General features: G+C 44.5%; 1 protein-coding gene and 1 pseudogene across 4 annotated transcripts; both read right to left on the minus strand.

Moving 5' to 3' along the window:
- Positions 1 to 325: 325 nt before the first annotated feature.
- ppm1bb (protein phosphatase, Mg2+/Mn2+ dependent, 1Bb) lies at positions 326 to 11,682 on the minus strand. 4 transcript variants are annotated; one of them, XM_018747375.2, is made up of 7 exons: positions 11,605 to 11,650; positions 11,344 to 11,540; positions 4,895 to 5,753; positions 4,560 to 4,677; positions 4,330 to 4,438; positions 4,168 to 4,225; positions 1,505 to 3,153 (listed from the first exon to the last, which is right to left on the minus strand). In XM_018747375.2, exons 3-7 carry the CDS (start codon positions 5,726 to 5,728, stop codon positions 2,905 to 2,907), a joined length of 1,368 nt encoding a protein of 455 aa, XP_018602891.1. In that variant the 5' UTR covers positions 5,729 to 5,753; positions 11,344 to 11,540; positions 11,605 to 11,650; the 3' UTR covers positions 1,505 to 2,904. The 4 variants fall into 4 exon arrangements, with proteins under 4 accessions (XP_029106357.1, XP_018602891.1, XP_018602902.1 ...); XM_029250524.1 differs by lacking the exon at positions 1,505 to 3,153 and adding an exon at positions 326 to 1,130 and having other exon boundaries at positions 11,344 to 11,658; XM_018747386.2 differs by lacking the exon at positions 11,344 to 11,540 and having other exon boundaries at positions 11,605 to 11,682.
- A 741-nt stretch (positions 11,683 to 12,423) lies between these two features.
- On the minus strand, positions 12,424 to 19,360 carry LOC114910177 (E3 ubiquitin-protein ligase TRIM39-like; annotated as a pseudogene).
- Positions 19,361 to 19,595: the final 235 nt, after the last annotated feature.

Consider the following 19,595-nt stretch of genomic DNA (forward strand, 5'->3'; position numbering starts at 1 on the left):
AACATACACTGGTAAACAGTAGACTGCTGGTCATTGAACTCCCCCTTAGTGGTACAAACTGTACCAATGCACATCAAGACCAACTCATTCAGACCCAAGCTGAAGGTGAAGGGGGTGCAGTTTTTACAGCACAGCCTCACTGTGCTCTTGAAATAGTCTTTACCTCTCCAGTTGCATTAATATGGATTTTTTTCCTTTTTTTTGAACACTTATGCAAGCAGGGATTTATCCCACAATCAATGACCAGACTGTCAACATACCAATAAGATGCTGCCCAACAAAAAGTCCCGCCCTCAACAAACACCTCAAGATCATTTTCAGCAGATTTACTCACATAATCTTTTTATGCAAACTTACATTCAGCCGCAATACAATCCATTTCTTCAACATAACCAACATTTTAAATTACACTTTATCAAATGTATTTTCCAAAATGCATGAAAATAAGCAAATTCTGTACCATAAACCAAAACAATATTAAAATACTGTGTGACAAAAAGGCAAATTGGTATACGAATCCATGTAGTGACAGTGTATGGGGGAGGGTAACAGAGCCAACGGGAGAGCAAATTGTGAATGAGGTGGACAGGACGTGGACAATTCCCAGGAGCAAGAGGAACAGACACCCCCAACCCTACCGACATGCGAGAAAAGCTTCTTTAGGGAAGGCATCACGGCCGTGTTGCATTTTCACAGGAAGTGAAGTTCGGATGGTACGAACACGGCCCACAGATGCCCTCCACTAAGGACACCAGTGTGTCCTAAGCATCCCGGAATCCTTTGGAACAGTTCTCAGTATTCCTCCGAGTAGAACGGAGGAAGCACCACATTCATGCAGCTCCAGGTGGTGTTACTATGGTATGAAGCCAGTCTCAGCAGAAATCCCACTGCCACTTTCTCTTTGAAAGCCCTAAATAATGTGATACAATTAGGACTCAAACCTCTTTTTAAATTTATATGCAACAGTTAAGGGTTTTGGGGGGGGGAAGCCATCTGTATTTTACGCTGTTTCTCTCCTGCCATCCAGGGAAAGGAGAAAGACGCCGGAAGTCCCTAATGAGAATTAGTCATGTTTGTGTGTTGGGTCGGGGACTCCGGTCCTACCACGTTTCATCAAGGTCGGCACCACTCTGGGGAAGAAAGAGAAGGAAGAGCATGAGAGCAGAGTGAGAGAAAAGACACACACACACACACACACACACACACACACACAGTACCAAAAAATATGTGATGGAAGATGAAAATGGACACAGTGCTCGCTGCTTTTAGGGGCCACATAAAGGGGAAAAAAATTAGGGACAGAATAGAACCACAAGAAGAAATTTAGAAGTCCATCATCCAAGTGTCTAGGGATAACACGGAGACCTCGCTGCCATGGTAACACCCTCAACAATCCTCTAACTTATCCCAAACCCAGTCTTGACCAGTTTCTGAACTGGGCCACTGAAAATGTACACCAGAGCATGGAGAGTGGGAGGAACCAAAAAAGAAAACCCCCACACAATTTAGTGATTAATATTTTATTCTCATGACACAATAGTGTGAGTAACAATTATTGAACATTCCACCCTTTAACATTCACTTGTTTTCATACACTGTACACACCTTGTGAAAAACACACTCACTGTGAACTGGACCAATCTGAGCAGAGAGGAAGCACAGGTCATCACCCCCAGGTGGCGTACCATACAGCATGGCATCTTATTGCGATTAAATGCGAGTCAGGGCAACACCAACACAAGACACTTAATGATTGTTTTATTAGCGATTGGTAAATGAGTACGAATAAAGTCATCCCCGATCGAAGTTTCTCCTTCTCCCTGTACCGAGATCTCGACCTAACTTGCCCCCCCCCCCATTTCTAATGTACAGCAGTTGTCCCACCCATTTCGCTTGGAGCACCAGCCTCAGCCCACTCACCTAGACAGAGCTCTAACTCATCATACGAGACCTCCTTCAGACACAGAATTCGACCACACAGGCTTTGGTCAATGTACACAGAGCCAAAGTGAAGTAAAAAAGGAGACCCACCCCCACGGGTCTAAAATGACAATGTGCACCAGAAAAAATGACGTGACAGAAGTTGGTAAGAGGTGAACCATAAAGACAATCTTGTTAATGAACTCTAGGAGAAGAGCGGCAATCCAGCAAGGACCTCCCTTATGCTGCTCACACTATGAAAAAAGGTTTAACTTAAAAGAAAACTGCTGCTCCAGATGTCTCCCATGGCATGCGACAGGACAACGCGGAACAGCCTGAAAATTAGTCCTTTGTACACCTGGAATGCAAGCACACACCACCATACGCACCTTGCGGAAAACACCAAAGTACACACTGACTGCTGCGGCTTACTGTGTCGCAGAACCGACCCTCTTGTTAACTTACAAATTACCGCCACTTTTACAGAGTGCCTGTTAAACATCTCAAGTCCCCCGTGGCGCTACAAGGACCAGAATGCACCGCCCCGAGCTCAGGGGAGTTGTTGACAGTGTCCGACATGTGGTCGCGTGGAAGCTCAGCCAAAGACGTCTGCGTGACCGGTCAACAAGCCGTGCAATATGCAGGTGTGAGGAAGGCAGAGACTACAGTGTCTCAGAGCTCCCTGGACTGCGACTCCTGGAAGCTCCTCCCCCAGGTTGTCTGTCAGCAGAGTCCAGAACAAGGCGGTCCAGCCATCGTCCCCTGCATTCCAGTACAGGTCCTTTGAAGACTGAGTGTTTCACTTGAATTTGTTTTTCTCTACTTCTCACAGCCATGAAACCTTGTCCTGTTGAACAGAAGATCTGCACGGGGCCCCCTGATGTCATCAGAAGGGTCCCACGAGGCCCCGGGGCCTGTAATCAAGGAAGTACGTTGGCTAGGTTGGAATGCAGCAGGTGCAGGCGGAGCATCCAAGTTCAGAGGTCATGCAGTGGGTGAAGGAGCTCCTGAAGGAGATCCCTCAGGGTCTCCAATGGGCGTGGCAGCAGGGGCAGGTTCCTGGCTCTCGTTGTCAGGGGAGGGGCTATCTGCCTGTGCCTCACATGGCTGCTGGAACGTGGACAGCGCCCCCTCCAGTACTTGACGGTACTCGCCCCTGTGATTAATACGGAACTGGCGCAGCGCCTCCAGCAGGTGTGTGGCGGTATTGCCTCCATCAGCTTCCTGGGCATCCTGATGTGAGAGCCCAGGGTCAGTGGCAGAGCAGGTGTTAAACTGGGTGTAAAAGGGCAGCTACCTATACAGCCACTGGATGGGAGGAGTTGGTGAAATTAGTGAAGATGACCCCCAACTGGTCAAAGCCTTAGCATGCAGAAGCCATTCATCTCACTGGCAGCTGAATAGAAAATGTGCTACGGTGGGAAAACAAGCAGGTAATGTTTTCTTCAACAACCACAGTTTTAATGCAGTTTTTTTTTTTAATGATCTATAGCTACCTGGCTTAGTAGGTAACCATCACCCAATGCAGCAAAATGATCCTCAGAGGTCCACTGTAGCCACTTTAGACTGTAGCTGTGTTAATCATGCATTAGAATCCCTCAGCAGTTAGCACTCCAAGCCCCAGAAGCTACATTTACATTCAAATGTAAACTTTAATTTCATCATTTCAACCACGTGAAGTTCATCCCAGGAGAAATACAAACATGCCCTGGTCCAACTTTAGAATTTAAGATCCATCACCTCCCTATTTAGACTTTCGTTTTTACCCAACCCTTCAGGACATGCTGAAGCCACAACACTCTCAGATCCAGCAAGAAAAAATTCTGGATATATTCCTGAATCATGTCACACCCTAAAACGTGTGGTATCATTTCACGGAGCTTGTAGAATGTTGTCTATAACAAAAGTAAGGACATGAGCATTTAAGTATTTGTTGGGAGATAATCAAAATGTGTCATCTCCAGTGGGGGGGGGAATCTTAGGAGGACCATATTTTACATGTCAGAATGTGGGGGTGGGATTCCCACTGTATCGTAAAGATTATTAGCTGACACTACAGTAAAATCAGTGCACCTCAGCGCTGTAGTTGCCTTCCTGATCAATTGGAGTGCCTGACCATTATAAACATTAGATCTGCCTGTGTTCAGAAGGTGTTCCTGAATCTAGTTTGTCCATTTGTGTACCTACATGTCAGCAGGCTGCCGAGTTATGTGCCCGTGGTGAAATCAGCGACAAAAGGTCACTCACCCCATCCTCATCTCTGTGAGGATTCAGTCTGTTGTACACAGCTTCAATGACGCTGCGCCTGCAAGAGACAAAAGTGTCATGTCTCCAAAATATAAAGCACAGTTCACTGAAATTTCAGTTCTTTCAACTTATGAGTAGGATGTTTCAAGAAGTGCTCCCTACTTGCTAGCAAGGCCACCCCCTGGTGGCAGATTGGCAATGGTCTCTGTGGAGAGGTGGCGCATGACATGAACCAGGTCAGGAATGCTGTCCTCTGCAGACTTCACAATTTCTGCAGGTGGAGTTAAACACACAAATGTGTGCTTAGAAAGCCTGATGGGAAATCACAGCAGCCAGAAGTCCCTCGTCCGTCACTACAATAAAGTACAACGGTACTTTTGTGGCTCTCTCACCTTCCACACGCCTCTCCAGGTACCGGTCCAGCTCCGCCTCTCTCCTCACCGCCTCCTCACACACTTTGGGGCTGTTTGGCAAACACACCAACACCACACTCATGTTGTCACGGCTCCCCTAGAAATAACAGGGGAAAGGGGTGGACATATCCCAAAGCAATCAGAAATGGGTCTCGTACACTCACAGAAAGCCATGTTCTGCAAGCAACACAAGGAGCATAGCATGACAGTTTTGGTACATAGACACTACAAGGCCCATGTAAACTTGGAGGTTTAGAACTGAACACAGTAAACCCTCAACAAGCAGCTCTGCGGAGAGCTGCACTCACTCCTACCTTGTGTAGGCAGGTGTCCACCACTTCGTTGCACACCTTCTCCAAGTCGTCCCACACCTCGAGACGGGAGCGCACAAACTGGCACAGCTCCTCATTGCTCATAACGTCCCAGATGCCGTCGCAGGCCAGCACCATAAACTCATCCTCATCGCATCGCAGGATCTCAAACACCTCGGGCTCAGGAGACACCAGCTGCTCCGTGGGACCCTTGCCATCGACGCACTTGTAGTCGTAGTCACCAAGGGCACGCGAGACGGCCAGTGAGCCGTTCACCCGCTGGATCATGACGGAGCCGCCGGCATTTTGGATGCGCTCTCGCTCACGTGGGTCACAGGGTTTGTGGTCCTGTGTGAAGAAGCGCACTTGTCCGCTGCGACTCAGCACAGCCCGTGAGTCGCCGCAGTTGATGAAGTACAGGTGGCTCGGAGACACCAGCACAGCCACGGCCGTGGAGCCGCTGCGATCTGGCCCACCTTGGGCATCCGAGAAGCCCCGCATGTCCTCGTCTATCTGCAGGAAGCCGGCACGCACTGCGCTCTTGACAGCCTCCACAGTGGGCTCAGCCCGGCCGGCCGTGCGAAAGCCATCGCTGCCTGTAATGCATTCCAGCAGGTGCTGTGAACAGTAGTTGGCCACACGGGACCCGGCATGTCCGTCGTAGACGGCAAAGAAGGACCAGTTCTCCAAGCCCTGTGGCAGGCTCAGCACAGCTGTGTGCGCGTCCTCCATCTCCACACGCCATCCCTGCATGCTGCTCAGGCCAAAGCGCAGCCCATTGCCCTCCCCATGGACATTGTGCTTATCAGTCTTGGGCTTGTCCAGAAACGCCCCCATGGTGCAGGGCGCTGCCAGGGCCTGGCTACAGGAAGAATATTAAATATTAATATTAAGCAATATTAAACCAAAATGCAAACTTTTAATGCTGAAAATCTGCAGAATGACTTAACCCACTGTCAATATTCCACCCATATGGTCTCATGGTTAGGACCAGACTACACCTGTCTCCTTGATCATTGCACATCAGTCTCATGGTGTATGAGATTTCCTACAAGACATGTAAAGTTCCTTCATGATCCTTTACAAGACCACTTTCCAATCAAACTGTAGCTGAGGTGACTCCACAGCTTATACAGCTTCTGTTGTTTGCTTACAGGAAGAGCTTCTTGGCGTGCAGTAGCTGGACTGTGCTCATCTGCAAGCTTGCAGTGCTGTGAATGGGGCTGCTTTAAGCTCCTTTAATCCAGCCCTGGTGGTAAGCACCTTACACCAGTTCAAAAATAGACTTAGTACCAGATAAATCAGGCAAAGGGGCAAACAGGAGACACTACAGAGTATTACCTACGCAACGGGTCCCAGGGATCAACGAGCCATTTGGCCTTTACTGATCTGTAAAAAAGCTGGACCAGGAGGACTGTGGTGACATCAGAACACAACACATCTTAAACAAGTATCCAAACACTTTTATATCCCAGTTTGGTCACTGCACCAGAGGTGATGCAACAAGCCTCAGAGCTACAGCTGCAGTCCATCTCACCACGTGCCCTGGTTGGACAATTCATAGTCAGCAGCTGCTTTAGCACCAGCAAAGGAGCAACATAGGCAGCCTGGCAAGGCACACGGCAAACTGAAGCGACACACCAATTCTAAGTGCTACACATCATATGCTCCTGACCAGCTGAGATATTCTCCTGTACGCAGCAGACATTTCTCATCACCCTCTTACATCACGTGTTCCCATTTAACACGACGTATACCTGCTGCTGAGGAGCAAACAGCAACCGAACGAGCCCCACACTCAAAACAGAGGCTTCTCCAACCCAGTTTAAGGTCAAGGGCCTGTTTCACTGAACCCTCCCTGCTGCTCCAGGCTCAGCACACCTCGAGTCCTCCAGTGACAGGAAACAGCAAGGCCAAAAAAAAAAAAAAAAAAAAAAAGGGGGGGGGGGGGTTTTAAAAAAAATTTTTGAAGCACGCAAATTTCACACTATTTAAAGGGTGTGGAAGAAACCACCAGAACCTGAAGTAACAAAGTCAGTGGTTTCCTACAAGACCACAATTCTAAGTATCATCCTCCAAATTTCTGTATTAAGGTTCTCTCAATAAGAGGAACATTAAATAGGTTTTTTAAAAAAAAAAAAAAGAAAAAAGTGGGCTGAAGTGAGAAAGATTTCCCAATGCCAAAGATTACACAAGTCGTGCCGCAGCAGGGAGCGTGTCTGGGCCCCACTCAACCGGGGGCATCTACACTTGCATCTACTAGGGAGTGGGAAACCAGGTCTGACTGAGAAAAGATGCAAGGTCTGTAAAAACACAAGCAGGAGTCTCACAACCTGAGAGGAAGCACTCGAGACCACAGTGCCACAAAACCAAAAGGTGTGAGATTCAGCAAGCCATAAACATAGCCCAGCTGCAGAACGCACTGAATCTGACAGATATGAAAACAGCAAAGTGAGGAAGAGGCCTCCATTCCCAGACTGCCAAGAGGGACGATACATCGCTATCATAAGGAAAGGTGGGGTTGGTTTCAATCACCACAAGTATCCAAATGTTTAGTTTATCATCAACGAGTTCTCAGGACACTGGGGGCTGTGTGAGACTTACACTTTCATGGGTGAGTTAAGCAACTAAGTTACCACCTCATGTCAAGTTCCCACCACTGAAGTTTGTGGCGTCGTTCATTGCGTCACTACAATTATTTGAATTTTTGAGCTGTTACAGCGTGCGGCAACATGTCCTCTGCTCAGAGCACAAAACTCACACTCAGTTTTGGAAACCCTCCAAAGAGCAAAAATGTGGCAGGAGTGTCAGAGTGGTCAGTATTAAGAAGAAAGTCTAAAAGTGTGCAGAATCACCCCACCCAAAACTAACTGCTTGACAACAACTTCAGGAACACATATCTGCTTGAGTCTGATAGTTAAATGATATAGGATGATACAGGCACAAAACTCTTGCCTGAGAAACATGGCTTAACATGTCAAATTAGTGTCTGCATGAAGCAGACCATCTGAGGTTCTCCGCTTCACCCCCAGGCCAAGGGCCATTTATTCAATCAAGCGAAATGCCAAATCTTTCAGATCGGCTGGAGTGAACAGCTGCATTTATTACCTTTGTTATTTTTGACACCAATTTCCTACAGGACCTGAAGGAGAGTGAAGACAACTGCTTCAGTTCCACCCCCATGAACACACAGAACAGAATCCAAAAACTATCTGAACCCTGTGCTGCCTGGAGAAGCAATGGTGGTGCAATGCATTAGACACTCCTAAAATAATGACAACAGGGCAGAGTCACGACGAAGCCCGTCATCACTCCCCACATCTACAGTTCTTGCTTTCCAGCCAAAAAAGGTGCATGGGAAGAACGCAAGCACCTCTCGGGATTTCGGAGGTTGTTCGCACCCTTTTTTGCAACACATGTTGGCATGGTAACCAAAAAAACAAAAAACATGAGTTGAGATCTTGCATGCAAAATGCTGCTGAGTGCACAGCCAGGAGGAATTCCCATCTTTTCAGGTATAATGATACTTGTCAGATTGGGGTGCAAATTGGAAATACAATAAAACCCATTAATCTTTAAAAAGGCTTGGAATGTTCATGCTTTAACAGTTTTACATACATACCTGGCCAAAGAAAGAAAATTAAAAGGCAGTTAGAATATGAATCCATTACAGCATCGTAAGTTATTCCTTTCAGGTGGCACACACCTCTACATACTCAATTACCACTCTGAGCAGAGTACCTTTTCACGATTAGTCAACATACACAGCTCAGCAGCACACTGCCACATCCATGCCTCAGCTACAGCCACAAGTAGTCAAACACCCCTCTCCAGCAGCCTCCCGCTTGCACTTCACAGCCAATCATCCAACAGATACACACCACATCTCAGGAAAGGAGTGGGGGGGGGACTGGAAATCTGCTTCCAATAACTGCCCGAATCAAATTCAACACCCTGGTTATTGTCTACAAATGCATCAATAGAACTGCTCCCAGTTATTTACAGGTCTTGATCAACTGCTACACCCCAGCTAGACTCCTTCGCTCATCTACTTCTGCTCGCTTGGTGGTCCCGCGCACAAAAGGTAAAGCTCGGAGGTTCTCGTTTCTGGCTCCGTTGTGGTGGAACGGCCTTCCCCTCACACCGAGAACTGTGGAAACTCTACATTCAAGTAAGGTCTGAAAACACCTTTTCCAGACACATTTCGCCCAAGATCTCTCCAGCTCATGTACAGTGTAAATAAGCATGCACCGTAACTTCATGAGCATCACCAGATAAAGCCTTTAATGCACCTACTTGAACGATGAACCTCGGTGCAGAAAGTGGTAGGTAAACTAGGTTTACTTGAGTCACATGTCTGCAGCTATGTCTCTTTCTCTTAATGCAATGCATAAATTATACTTTTGCTGAGATGTACATCATTTTGGACAAAAGCATCTGCTAAATGAATAAATGTAAATTGTTTATGCCACACAATGTCTTCCTTCTGCAGCTTCTTTGAAATGAAAAAAATCTACACAAGATTATGGTTTGTGGTTTTGTGTTTGTGTGTAACTGCATTTGCAGACTGGGTGAATAAAATTGAGACAATGGGGTGAAAATCTAGACAAGTTCCCCAAAGGTCTTCATGCAGACAAGCGTCAGTCTCCTGCAGTCGAGCCAGAGACGTATTGTCTCTTGAGCTCACGTAGTGTGACCTCACGATGCAAGAAAGCCAAGGACATGAACCCTACTGCCACTGGGGCAACAACTGCAAAACTCCTCCCCAACAGAATCAGCCAATCATAGTTTAGCAAGATGGGAAGTGATGTGCTTAAGGAAGCAACCCAGAGTTTCCAAATCCAAACACTAGCAAGACAAAAACATTCAACATGGCTGGAACACACTTCAGAAGTTTGGATTACAGTCTTGCCTTAGTTTGGGGAAACTTCAGATACTCTCCTGTACTGGGCTGCCAGAATAAACAGTAATGTAATTAATCCAATAATTTGAAACAGAGTCTCACCTAACCTGGCAGTTTCAAGTGGGTGATCACAACTTTGTGTTCCTTTAAATAACACTGGAAAAGAAAATGTTAAAGTAGGCATAACAAACACCCCTTTATTTCTGACCATTAAACTATGCAGTCACCATGCTATCATAGTAGCACCAAGTTAACATTTTTTTTTTTTAAATGTTTGCATTAACTGCCTGTTGCTAAATGACATGTATACCTCTTATTCCAGTATCAACTGGAAATGCCGATGTTGTAGAGTTGTGAAAATTCCTTTGAAATAAATAGGTTATTTTGTTAATCCATCTTCATTACATTACGATTTGGTGTCAAAGTTTTCATTGAAACACCCCCTTGTTCACAGCTTCAGAGTCTTTCTTCTGCACACATGCACAGCCACTGTTAACCAAAAAGATCAAACCTACAAGAGGGATTCAAATCCTGGACCTTCACATACAGGGGATGAAAGGAGACCAAAGACCCAGTAATAAAGTTGGCATTTCTGCCCAGCACCTCAACATCAATCATCAATATTTAAATGATTTTCTCCACTGTAATACAACTCAGAATAAATAATTTAATTTTACTACAGAGAAAGAGCTTAAACACAGACAGGACTATCAAAGCACAGCTTGTTAATCCGATACCACCATGTCACTGATTCACATCCTTCAAGTAGCTGTGTATACGAAGGACAAAAACAGCAAATACATGGATAATCATACTAGCAGATGGTGTTGGACCCATATGCAGCAGTCAGGAGACCAGGAGAGAAATGGGTCTGAAAGAGGGGGTTTGAGACCCTTCCTGAACACTACGCTTCTGCATTCCTGAGGGATAGTTCTTCACCACAAAACAAACTGTGATAACTCAACTGTAGACCCATGAACAGACCAGCGACAAAAATTCATCCAAGTGACTACAGTTTTTGACCAAACTGCAAAGCTCGCTGGGTATTTTACTACACCGACAGGAACCAAAACCCACAGCACAGCTGCAATATCAGGGAGTGGGACTCAACCAACAACCCTTCGGGTTATGAAACAAATATAAGTGGACCCTCTGATACGTGCTAGGCTACTCTGACTTTTACAGCTAGGAATTCTGGGTAGAGAACTAGCAGGTTCTGGACCCAACGGACGGTAACGTTACATAACAACGACGACGAGGCGAGCCCTGGCACTGCATTTAGCTCTTAGCCTTTAGCATGCAGCTCCCAGTAAGGACGCTTAGCAACCAGAGCGCGGGAAACGGCGGCTGCTTAAGGAAGTAGACGAGACAATAGTGTGGTATCGTAACTGGTTAGTCAGTCAGCGGCTAACGGTAGAGCTGCTGCTAGCTGTCGGTTAGCAGCAGCTGGTAGCGCTGCGGCCTGTTCGGTGTGTCAAAACGCCTCAGGTAGTGTCACTGCTGAGGGAAAAGGCGTGTGAGAAGCGACAGAACCCGGCGGCACACTCACCTTTTCTACAAGTTAAACCGCTTTATTCACACCTCCGCGGGCCCGACTCTTATCGACTGTTTTACGTTATTTATTTCTGGACAATTCCACGAGTTCGAGTTCCGTCCTCTTCGGGCTTTCACACAACCTACATGACTGACACCCAACTTGCTGCCTGACACCGTCGGGAAAAGCAGACAACCAGCACAACGACGGTCCTAAAACAGGAAAAAGACATGAGACAAAAATGAAATTAATGTAAAAAGTACATCGCGTTCCTACCTGCGTTCAGGCGCCCTGACGACGCTGCTCTGTTTGAGCGTTCCAGCAAAGGGGAGGGGTATGCCTGTTCTCTCAACAGTGATTGGTTGATGATTCCTACTGCTGATTGGAGTATCAAATTGACGGACGTTTTTCCGTGTCGTTAAATATTCATCATTGAAAGCAAAGGCGATGGGAGTGTTCGTTCGCTTGTTAATGATTGGTTGAAAATTCTAAACTATGATTGGAGCACCAAATTTACGGACACTTCAAGTCAGCGGCATAAATATTCAGGTTTGATGCGAAGGGGAGGAGCGAGCACGTACTCTTGCCAGTGATTGGTTCAAATACTTAAAGATTGATGGATCAAGTTACGGACATTTTACGTTTCTCCTTCAGCTTTCCGAAAAAGGGGAGGAGCTAGTTGCGATTCATCTCCAGCGATTGGATAAACAGGGGTTCTCTTTAAGTAAAAACGTTTCCAAAACATCGTTAGCACTTTCGCATTAATGTGGTTTCTTTTAATTTTTGAATAAGTGTACGTTTTCAGATGATCTATTAATCATACTATTTTTATTGTCAAAATGTGTCGAAGTGTTTTCACAAATTCTTACTTCCCCTTTGAAATAATATTTTTTGAAAGTTTCACACCTTCAGTGGTGAAGCCATGATTCTTTTATTTCTCAGTTAAAACTTTACAACAAATAGTAACTTCCAGTCAAAACACAATTCAGCAGTTACACTGTATAACATTTAACATTATAATTTATTTCAGATTTCTGTTGTTTGCATTAACATTTTACCCACTTTGATTCCATGATATAACACCCAATTGTATCTTCAAACACTGTTACCTTCATCGGGATCTTTTATTATTTTGATACTGGGAGGACATAATGATAGAGGTGTTTTCTCTTTCACCAATGGAGAGGAAAATGGAAACAGTTTCTCAGTGAAAGTGTCTGTAAAAGTGTAGATGTGTGACATGTCAGTGGGGTTGAAGAAGGACACCTTCCCCCCATCATAGTCCAGCTGAACTTGGATCCTCTGGGGTTTCTTCTTCAGTGTGAGAGGAGTCCATGGGGTTGTGCACGCTGCGTACTTGCCCTTTCTCAGGTGGATGACCCAACAACCTGCGGCCAGCTGAATATGCAGGAACCTTACTCTCCCGCTGGACTGGCTCACCACACCCAATGCCCAGAAGGTCCTGTCCTCAACTTGCACTTCCCAGCAGTGTTTCCCAGAGGAAAACCCCTCAGAGCCCAGGACACATGCGCTGGGGTAGAACCTTTCTGGGTTGCTTGGTACATCCTGGACGTCACTAGTTATGTTCACCGTCGCAAGATCATCAGATATCACCAAAGACGACGTTGCTGTGTTAGGGTCCATTGTTACCGGTGCTCAAGGGGAATGAGGAAAAATGGAAAAGTTAGACAGGAACAAGGTCATCCAAAGTTAAAGACTAATTTATAAAGGCAGGTTCCTGTTGTGCTTTGAGTTTATATTCTGTCACCATGGCTTTTTTTTAAATGAAACTCATTTTGGACCATATAGAGGTTTACAAGATTAGCTGAGAACACACAACATACTCACTGTATGTGACAATGTGCAACATCTTCTCCCAGATTGTGAAACTCAGAGAACCCAGGTGTTTGGCCACATCTATCATCGCTCCTGAAAGCACCTCTGGATCCTCCACTTCACACTGGGCTCTGTGACAACCAACCATTAGGTAATACCTTGCATGTTATTTATGCTGGAAGAGAGCAACAAGTTCAGTTTACCCACCTGCTCTCAATTTTGTTGAAATTCTCGGGATGAAAATAAAAATAAAGTTAAAATCTGCTGTAGTTTAGCAAGAGTGCCAGGCCTCTATTACAGATAGACCATGTGTAAAAAACTGAGCTTTCAGAGAACCTCCAAAGACCTTGTGATCATAAAAATTTCACAGTAATTTTGTAAATGGCAAGTTGACAAGAAGTGCATATTATTCAGACAACCTCAGTGAAGGAGACATCAGGGATCTCTATCTCATCCTCCACTCCTCTGATTGCTAAAGCCAGAGTGATCATTTCTTTTATGAGATTCTCAATCTTCTCCTTAATCCGCTGACTCTTCTGCTCCTCTTCCTCCCTCAGTGCAGCCAATCTGGCCTCCTCTTCATTTCACAAGAACTGGTAAGAGCTTCTCAAACTCCTCCTTTATCTGTTTCTCTGTTTGTTTGGCTTGAGTCTGCGGTGTGTTTTAAGAAAATAATGTACTGAAACTGGAACAGTGGTTTCTAGTGTGACCATGTGTGGCATTCATGTGTTTTAAATGTTGTAAAACCTTGAGGGCATCACTGAGCTCCAAGACATGACAGCCTTGATCTTTACATACTGTACATGTCAATACACACGTCAACAAGCATTGTCTATTGTAAAACCCAAGATGAAAATCCTTGCACTTGAGTATTTTCGGACAATGTAAAAGCCATGCCAGTGTACTCTGTTCACCTTAATGTGCACAGCCATTTTCACTTCCACATCCTTGACATGCCCAAAGGCCTTAAGTTTGTCCTTCATCAGTCTGAGAGGTTCCTTCAGCTCCTCCTATAGTGTGAAAAGGACAGAGTTACACCCAGTAGGTGGAACAAATGTGCAAAATCGCACACATAGTCCTGCTAGTCAACACACACACACACACATTTTCAGAACCGCTTGTCCCTTACGGGGTCACGGGGAACCAGAGCCTACCTGGCAACACAGGGCGTAAGGCCAGAGGGGGAGGGGACACACCCAGGATGGGACGCCAGTCCACCACAAGGCACCCCAAGCGGGATTCGAACCCCAGACCCACCGGAGAGGAGGACTGTGGCCCAACCCACTGCGCCACCGCACCCCCTCCAGTCAACACACATTTCTTTAAAAAATTTATGCAGATGGGCATAAAGTGGAGTTAGGTTTTTCATTGTTTTTATTTGTTTTATATGGATTGGCACAGCCGCTAGCATAGCAATTAGCTCTACTGCCTTTGGACCTGGTGGTTGCAGGTTCAAGCCTCACTTCCAGATCTAGTACCCTTGCTCAAGGTACTTACCCTAAATTGCTCCACTAAAATTAACTACCTCTATAAATGAGTAAATACTTATCAGTACTTTAATATTTTAAGTTGCTTTGGAGAAAAGTGTCAGCTAAGTGAATAAATGTAATGTCATTATAAATTAATCTCAACCTTTCAACGGGCAGTGTAAGGCAGCCACGATGTCACCTTCAAGTCGGCTGCCTTTTCCCTGAACAGGACACACTGTGTGGTTGCGGTGCTGCTTCGCTCTCTGACACACCAAGCAGATGGCTTCTCCATCTTAGAGGCAGAAGAGTTTCTTTTCCTCTCGGTGTATTCATTTTTGTATTGGCAGGTGTAAAAAAATATTCGAGGACATTTCAGTATTCATATTTCCCCTGATAATAACCCCCTCCCAGGAGCAAAAGCTGATACCCTTTTCCTTTTCAGTATTTCTAAACTAAACTAAACTAAAATAAAACTTTATAGAAAAATAACTGACTAGATATTAACATGGAGTTATAGTTTTATTCTGAAGCTGGAGCCAACAGGACAGTTAAAGGAGCTCAGATTATATATAAAACTTTATTCAACCTTGTAGACATTTTTTATCATTATCTGGCAATAGCAGAGAGTGGTTTTCCAGCTGTCCATCTTCTGTGAAGTCAGTAATGCAAATTTTTCTGCATAATTTTTGTTATGATTTATGATTTTGATTTGTATATATGGAGAAAACTAAATTAAATCTTCCACATCCAACTTGATTTCTGTCTTGTTAACATGATGCTCATGCCCCACTCTGTGGCGCCCCCTATAGGCACATAGGTGCCGTGGATGTAGCAGAAGTCAGATCGTCAGGAGACAGATGCTGTGATGTTTTTAGGCCTTTTCACTGTCTATCTCTGAAAGCAGGAAACTGACAGTGAAGTGATTTAATATTCTAACCCTTCAGTAAAACAATTAGGAGGTGAGAGGAGATGGACTTGATGATAGACAACATCCATACTGTGGTGAATGGGGGTGGTCATGGGAATTCCTCTCGTGTCAGAACTGGCTACAGAGACCTAAGTGACTGTACATGAGATGATCCAATTTACTGATTAAGGTCCATTTTATTTACATCTTCTCCAGCCTGCAGGAGATTCTGCATTTCATCATACAGTACAGTGTAGTGACCTCCTCAAGCGTAGAGTCACATGCAGAATCGCTACCATTTCATTATTTCACATTAAAATTTTATATAAGTATTATTTCACTTTTAAGTTTCAGGCACATGTATACATATATCATTTGTTATGTAATGAGTTTTCTGTTTTTATCCAGTTTGTATCTTCCGGTAGCACAGGGGGTCTGACAGACTCGGAAACCCAAGTCCTGACAAACACATGTTATTACTAATGAAAAGCCATAATATTTTTTTCTTTCATATACATTTATTTGAAGTTATTTGTTAAAATCAAAAACCCATTATTTTTACCTTTGCAGCAGGAGTAAATAAAAAGTTTCAATATGCATATCAATGCTACTAATAACACTAAGATCAATACCAATGTATTTTGTCATGAGTTTAAGTGGAGTTTGTGTGGAGTTTGCATGTTCTCCCCATGTCTGCGTGGGTTTCCTCCAGGTGCTCTGGTTTCCTCCCACAGTCCAAAGACATGCTGTTCAGGTTCCCCCATAGTGTGTGAGTGTCACGGAGTGAGTGTATTTCACTGATGCATGGATGACTTACCCCTTGTAAGAAGTGTATGTTGCAGTCTGAGTCACCTTGGTGAATAAGGTGTGTGGTCTAGTAACACTCCATAGTATCCATTGTAAGTTGCTTGGGAGCAAAGCGTCTGCTAAGTGAATAAATGTAAATATAATTGAATACCTTGGTAAAACCCTGCAAGCATGTGTTTTAATTATACATTGTTGCTGCAGAAGTTTGGTTAATGGCAGACACACCCAGAGGTAACTGAATCCTTAGTTATCAATACACTTTTCTGTAGAAAATAGCTTTTCGCTCCCAATACGAGAAGAAAAACTTTGGGTTATTCTTGCAGATGGGACAACGGGCTTGTGGGACTGAGTAACATCATCTAATATTCATTGATATTACTGGAATAGGAAAAATGTAATAAACAATCACAACTGTACTATGTTTTTTTGCACATGTACAATTTCACACACAGTGGCTGAAGATGGTTGTCCCAAGTGGGGGTTGTAGCAAGCCAGAGCCTAACCTGGCAACACAGGGCATAGGGCTGGTGGGGGAGGGGACACACCTAGGACAGGATCTCACTTTGTGACAGGGCACCCCAGGAGGGATTTGAACCCCTAACCCACCACAGAGCAGACACAGGTCAAACCTGCTGTGCCACCATGTCCCCCAATTATACCTTCCTAAAGGGTGAAAATAGAAGGCAGGCATTTGTCTTGATGTCACGAACCCAACACACACACACACACACACACACACACACACACACACACACACACACACACACACACACACACACACACACACACACACGCCTGCTTTGGTGCCTCACTCTGTGAATGTAATGCAGTACTCCAGGTAGGTTTTGTCAGTGTTGAACATCACAAACACACTAGGGTTTTCCACGCTGTCCACCACACTGTTGTAAAGCACTGCACCGTTGCTGGGGTCGACAGGAGGAGGGGCATTGATCCCCTTTCTTCCTACGCCGAACTTTCCTGTCTCCACTCGCCCTACGAACATATGCTTCCGATTATTGCCGTCATAATGGCATTTCCTGTGTGCGGCAGATGCATCCGCATAGAAGTAGATACCTCGTCCTAGGGCTGCAGACAAACAGAACGATGGTCAGTCAAAAGGGCTTGGATCCATTAGAAAACGTCCCTTTCTCTTTTTCCCTATATATACTTCTTGTCACCCATGCCATTCCAGGAAAAGCTCTTCAATAGATTTTAATAGCCAACTAAGACCATTTTTCATCTTCTCATTTACAAGTTTTGTGTTTTACGCTCCAAAACTTGAGCAAGTAAGTATGAACTCATCTTCGTATTTATCTACTAGGCCGCCCACTATGTGTAAATGAGCTATTAACTACTCTTGCCTCTTGGTGCATGTGTCCTCGAATATTGTCACAATCATAAAAGATCAGATATTAAGTGATTTGCAGGGAGAGGAGCTTTGTAAGTAAATTGTTCAGCCGAAGCCAGAATTTTATTTTTTGTCGTTATGGGATGCAGGTTGATTCCCCCTTACACATTTGGCAAGAAAATGTGTTTTCTCATTATGGACCGCACCAGAAGCTCCCTGTACGAATATGCAGTTGGCCCAAGTATCTACTAGAAATGTTGATGTTTGAACTGCATTCTTATGATTTGAAAGATCTGGCCATCCTTTTGGAGGTACTCATAGTGTTACCTGACGACCCTGGTAATACGTTTTCCGTTTACCATTTTGTTAGTTTGGCATTACACCATTTCTCTTGTTATGTTGCCATTTCTGTTTTGCTATTTATTATCTGAACTGAATTGAGCTCAGTATCATAAGGAATTCAACACTGTTGGGCAGGTGATCATTTATGTTAGATTGGTGTCACTTCTTCTGCGTTTACCCATTTTATGAAGTTGGCTACTTGAATTATCCATGTACCACACTGTGTTCCTATGGGTTCAGGCACAGGGAGTCTTTACGGACACTCTGAAAACACCTAGACATACCTTTCTTACCAGAGAAAAAAGTTTCTTCAGGCCGGAAGAAGCCGTTTGTCACAACTTGGTCAACATTCCTAGGCTTGAGTCCATAGAAAAGGTTTCTGACTTCCTGACTGGTGGAGGAGGAGAAGTTCTTCCAAAGTGTTTTATTCTGAATCCTCTCAATCTGGGACAGTCAATGAAACGGTGGGTACAGTTATATTTACATTTACATTTATTCATTTAGCAGATGCTTTTCTCCAAAGCAACATACATCTCACAGGAAAATAGAATGAGTGCATTACATCAACATTTCATATATTCTAATTGAACAAAGGCTGGCATATAAATCTATGGTATGGCATATAAATCGACCCAAATACATTTACATTTATTTCCTTAGCAGATGCTTTTGTCCAAAGCAACTTCCAATGAACTCTATGTGGTGTTATCAGCTCACACACCTCATTCACCAAGGTAACATACACTGCCGGATACACTACTTACACTGGGTCACTCATCCATACATTAGTGGAACACACACACACTCTCTCTGTCACTCACTCACTATAGGTGAACCTGAACAGCATGTCTTTGGAGTGTGGGAGGAAACCAGAGCACCCAGAGGAAACCCACACAGACACAGGGAGAACACGCAACTTCCACATAGACTGAGCAGAGATTGAACCCACATCCTCTCGCACCCCCGAGGCACTGTGAGACAGCAGTGCGACTCGCTGTGCCACCATGCCACGCAAGTGGAGTTGTGAATCTCAAGCTAACCCCTTTCTTCTGGCCAAAACTAAATAATTATACTCCATAATATAAAACAAAATAAATAACTTTGCAAAGGGAGGATTTGTCAGAGGTTGGGACTGCTTTAACCATATTTAAAAATTATGACACCTGTGTGAGATGGTTTTGGAAACATGCGCTCTAAAAGCAGTGGGTGTCTCACCGTCACTATTTTGTGGCTGGACATGGTTTTGCTGAACATCCTCTCCACCCAGATGTACTCCAGTGTTTCCATGTCCAGTGGCACTTTCTTATACGCTTCAGATTCCATGTCACTCCACTTCCCAGGAAAGCCAGACACTGCTGTAAGAAAAGGAACATAAAGTGTCTGATGTGAATGTGCTTAATGTGAGGACCAGGAATTCACCATAATGATAGTGTGGATAGTACCTACCGAGCTCTGATTCTCATGAAAAAAAAATTTATATAGTAAAAAACTTGAAGTACATACATTTAAAGAAGTCATGTGAAGGACACTCCTTCAAAAACTAAACATAATTTTTAAT

The sequence above is a fragment of the Scleropages formosus genome, chromosome 3 (assembly GCF_900964775.1).
Source record: "Scleropages formosus chromosome 3, fSclFor1.1, whole genome shotgun sequence".
Lineage (NCBI taxonomy): Eukaryota > Metazoa > Chordata > Actinopteri > Osteoglossiformes > Osteoglossidae > Scleropages > Scleropages formosus.

What these genes read in the sequence shown, in the direction of transcription:
- ppm1bb (XM_018747386.2), bottom strand. Translation starts at nt 5,728, where the DNA reads ATGGGGGCGTTTCTGGACAAGCCCAAGACTGATAAGCACAATGTCCAT. An exon ending in TGGACACCTGCCTACACAAG is followed by an intron (nt 4,678 to 4,894) that starts GTAGGAGTGAGT and finishes TGTTATTTCTAG; the next exon opens with GGGAGCCGTGACAACATGAG. An exon ending in CTCACAGAGATGAGGATGGG is followed by an intron (nt 3,154 to 4,167) that starts GTGAGTGACCTT and finishes CTCTCACATCAG; the next exon opens with GATGCCCAGGAAGCTGATGG.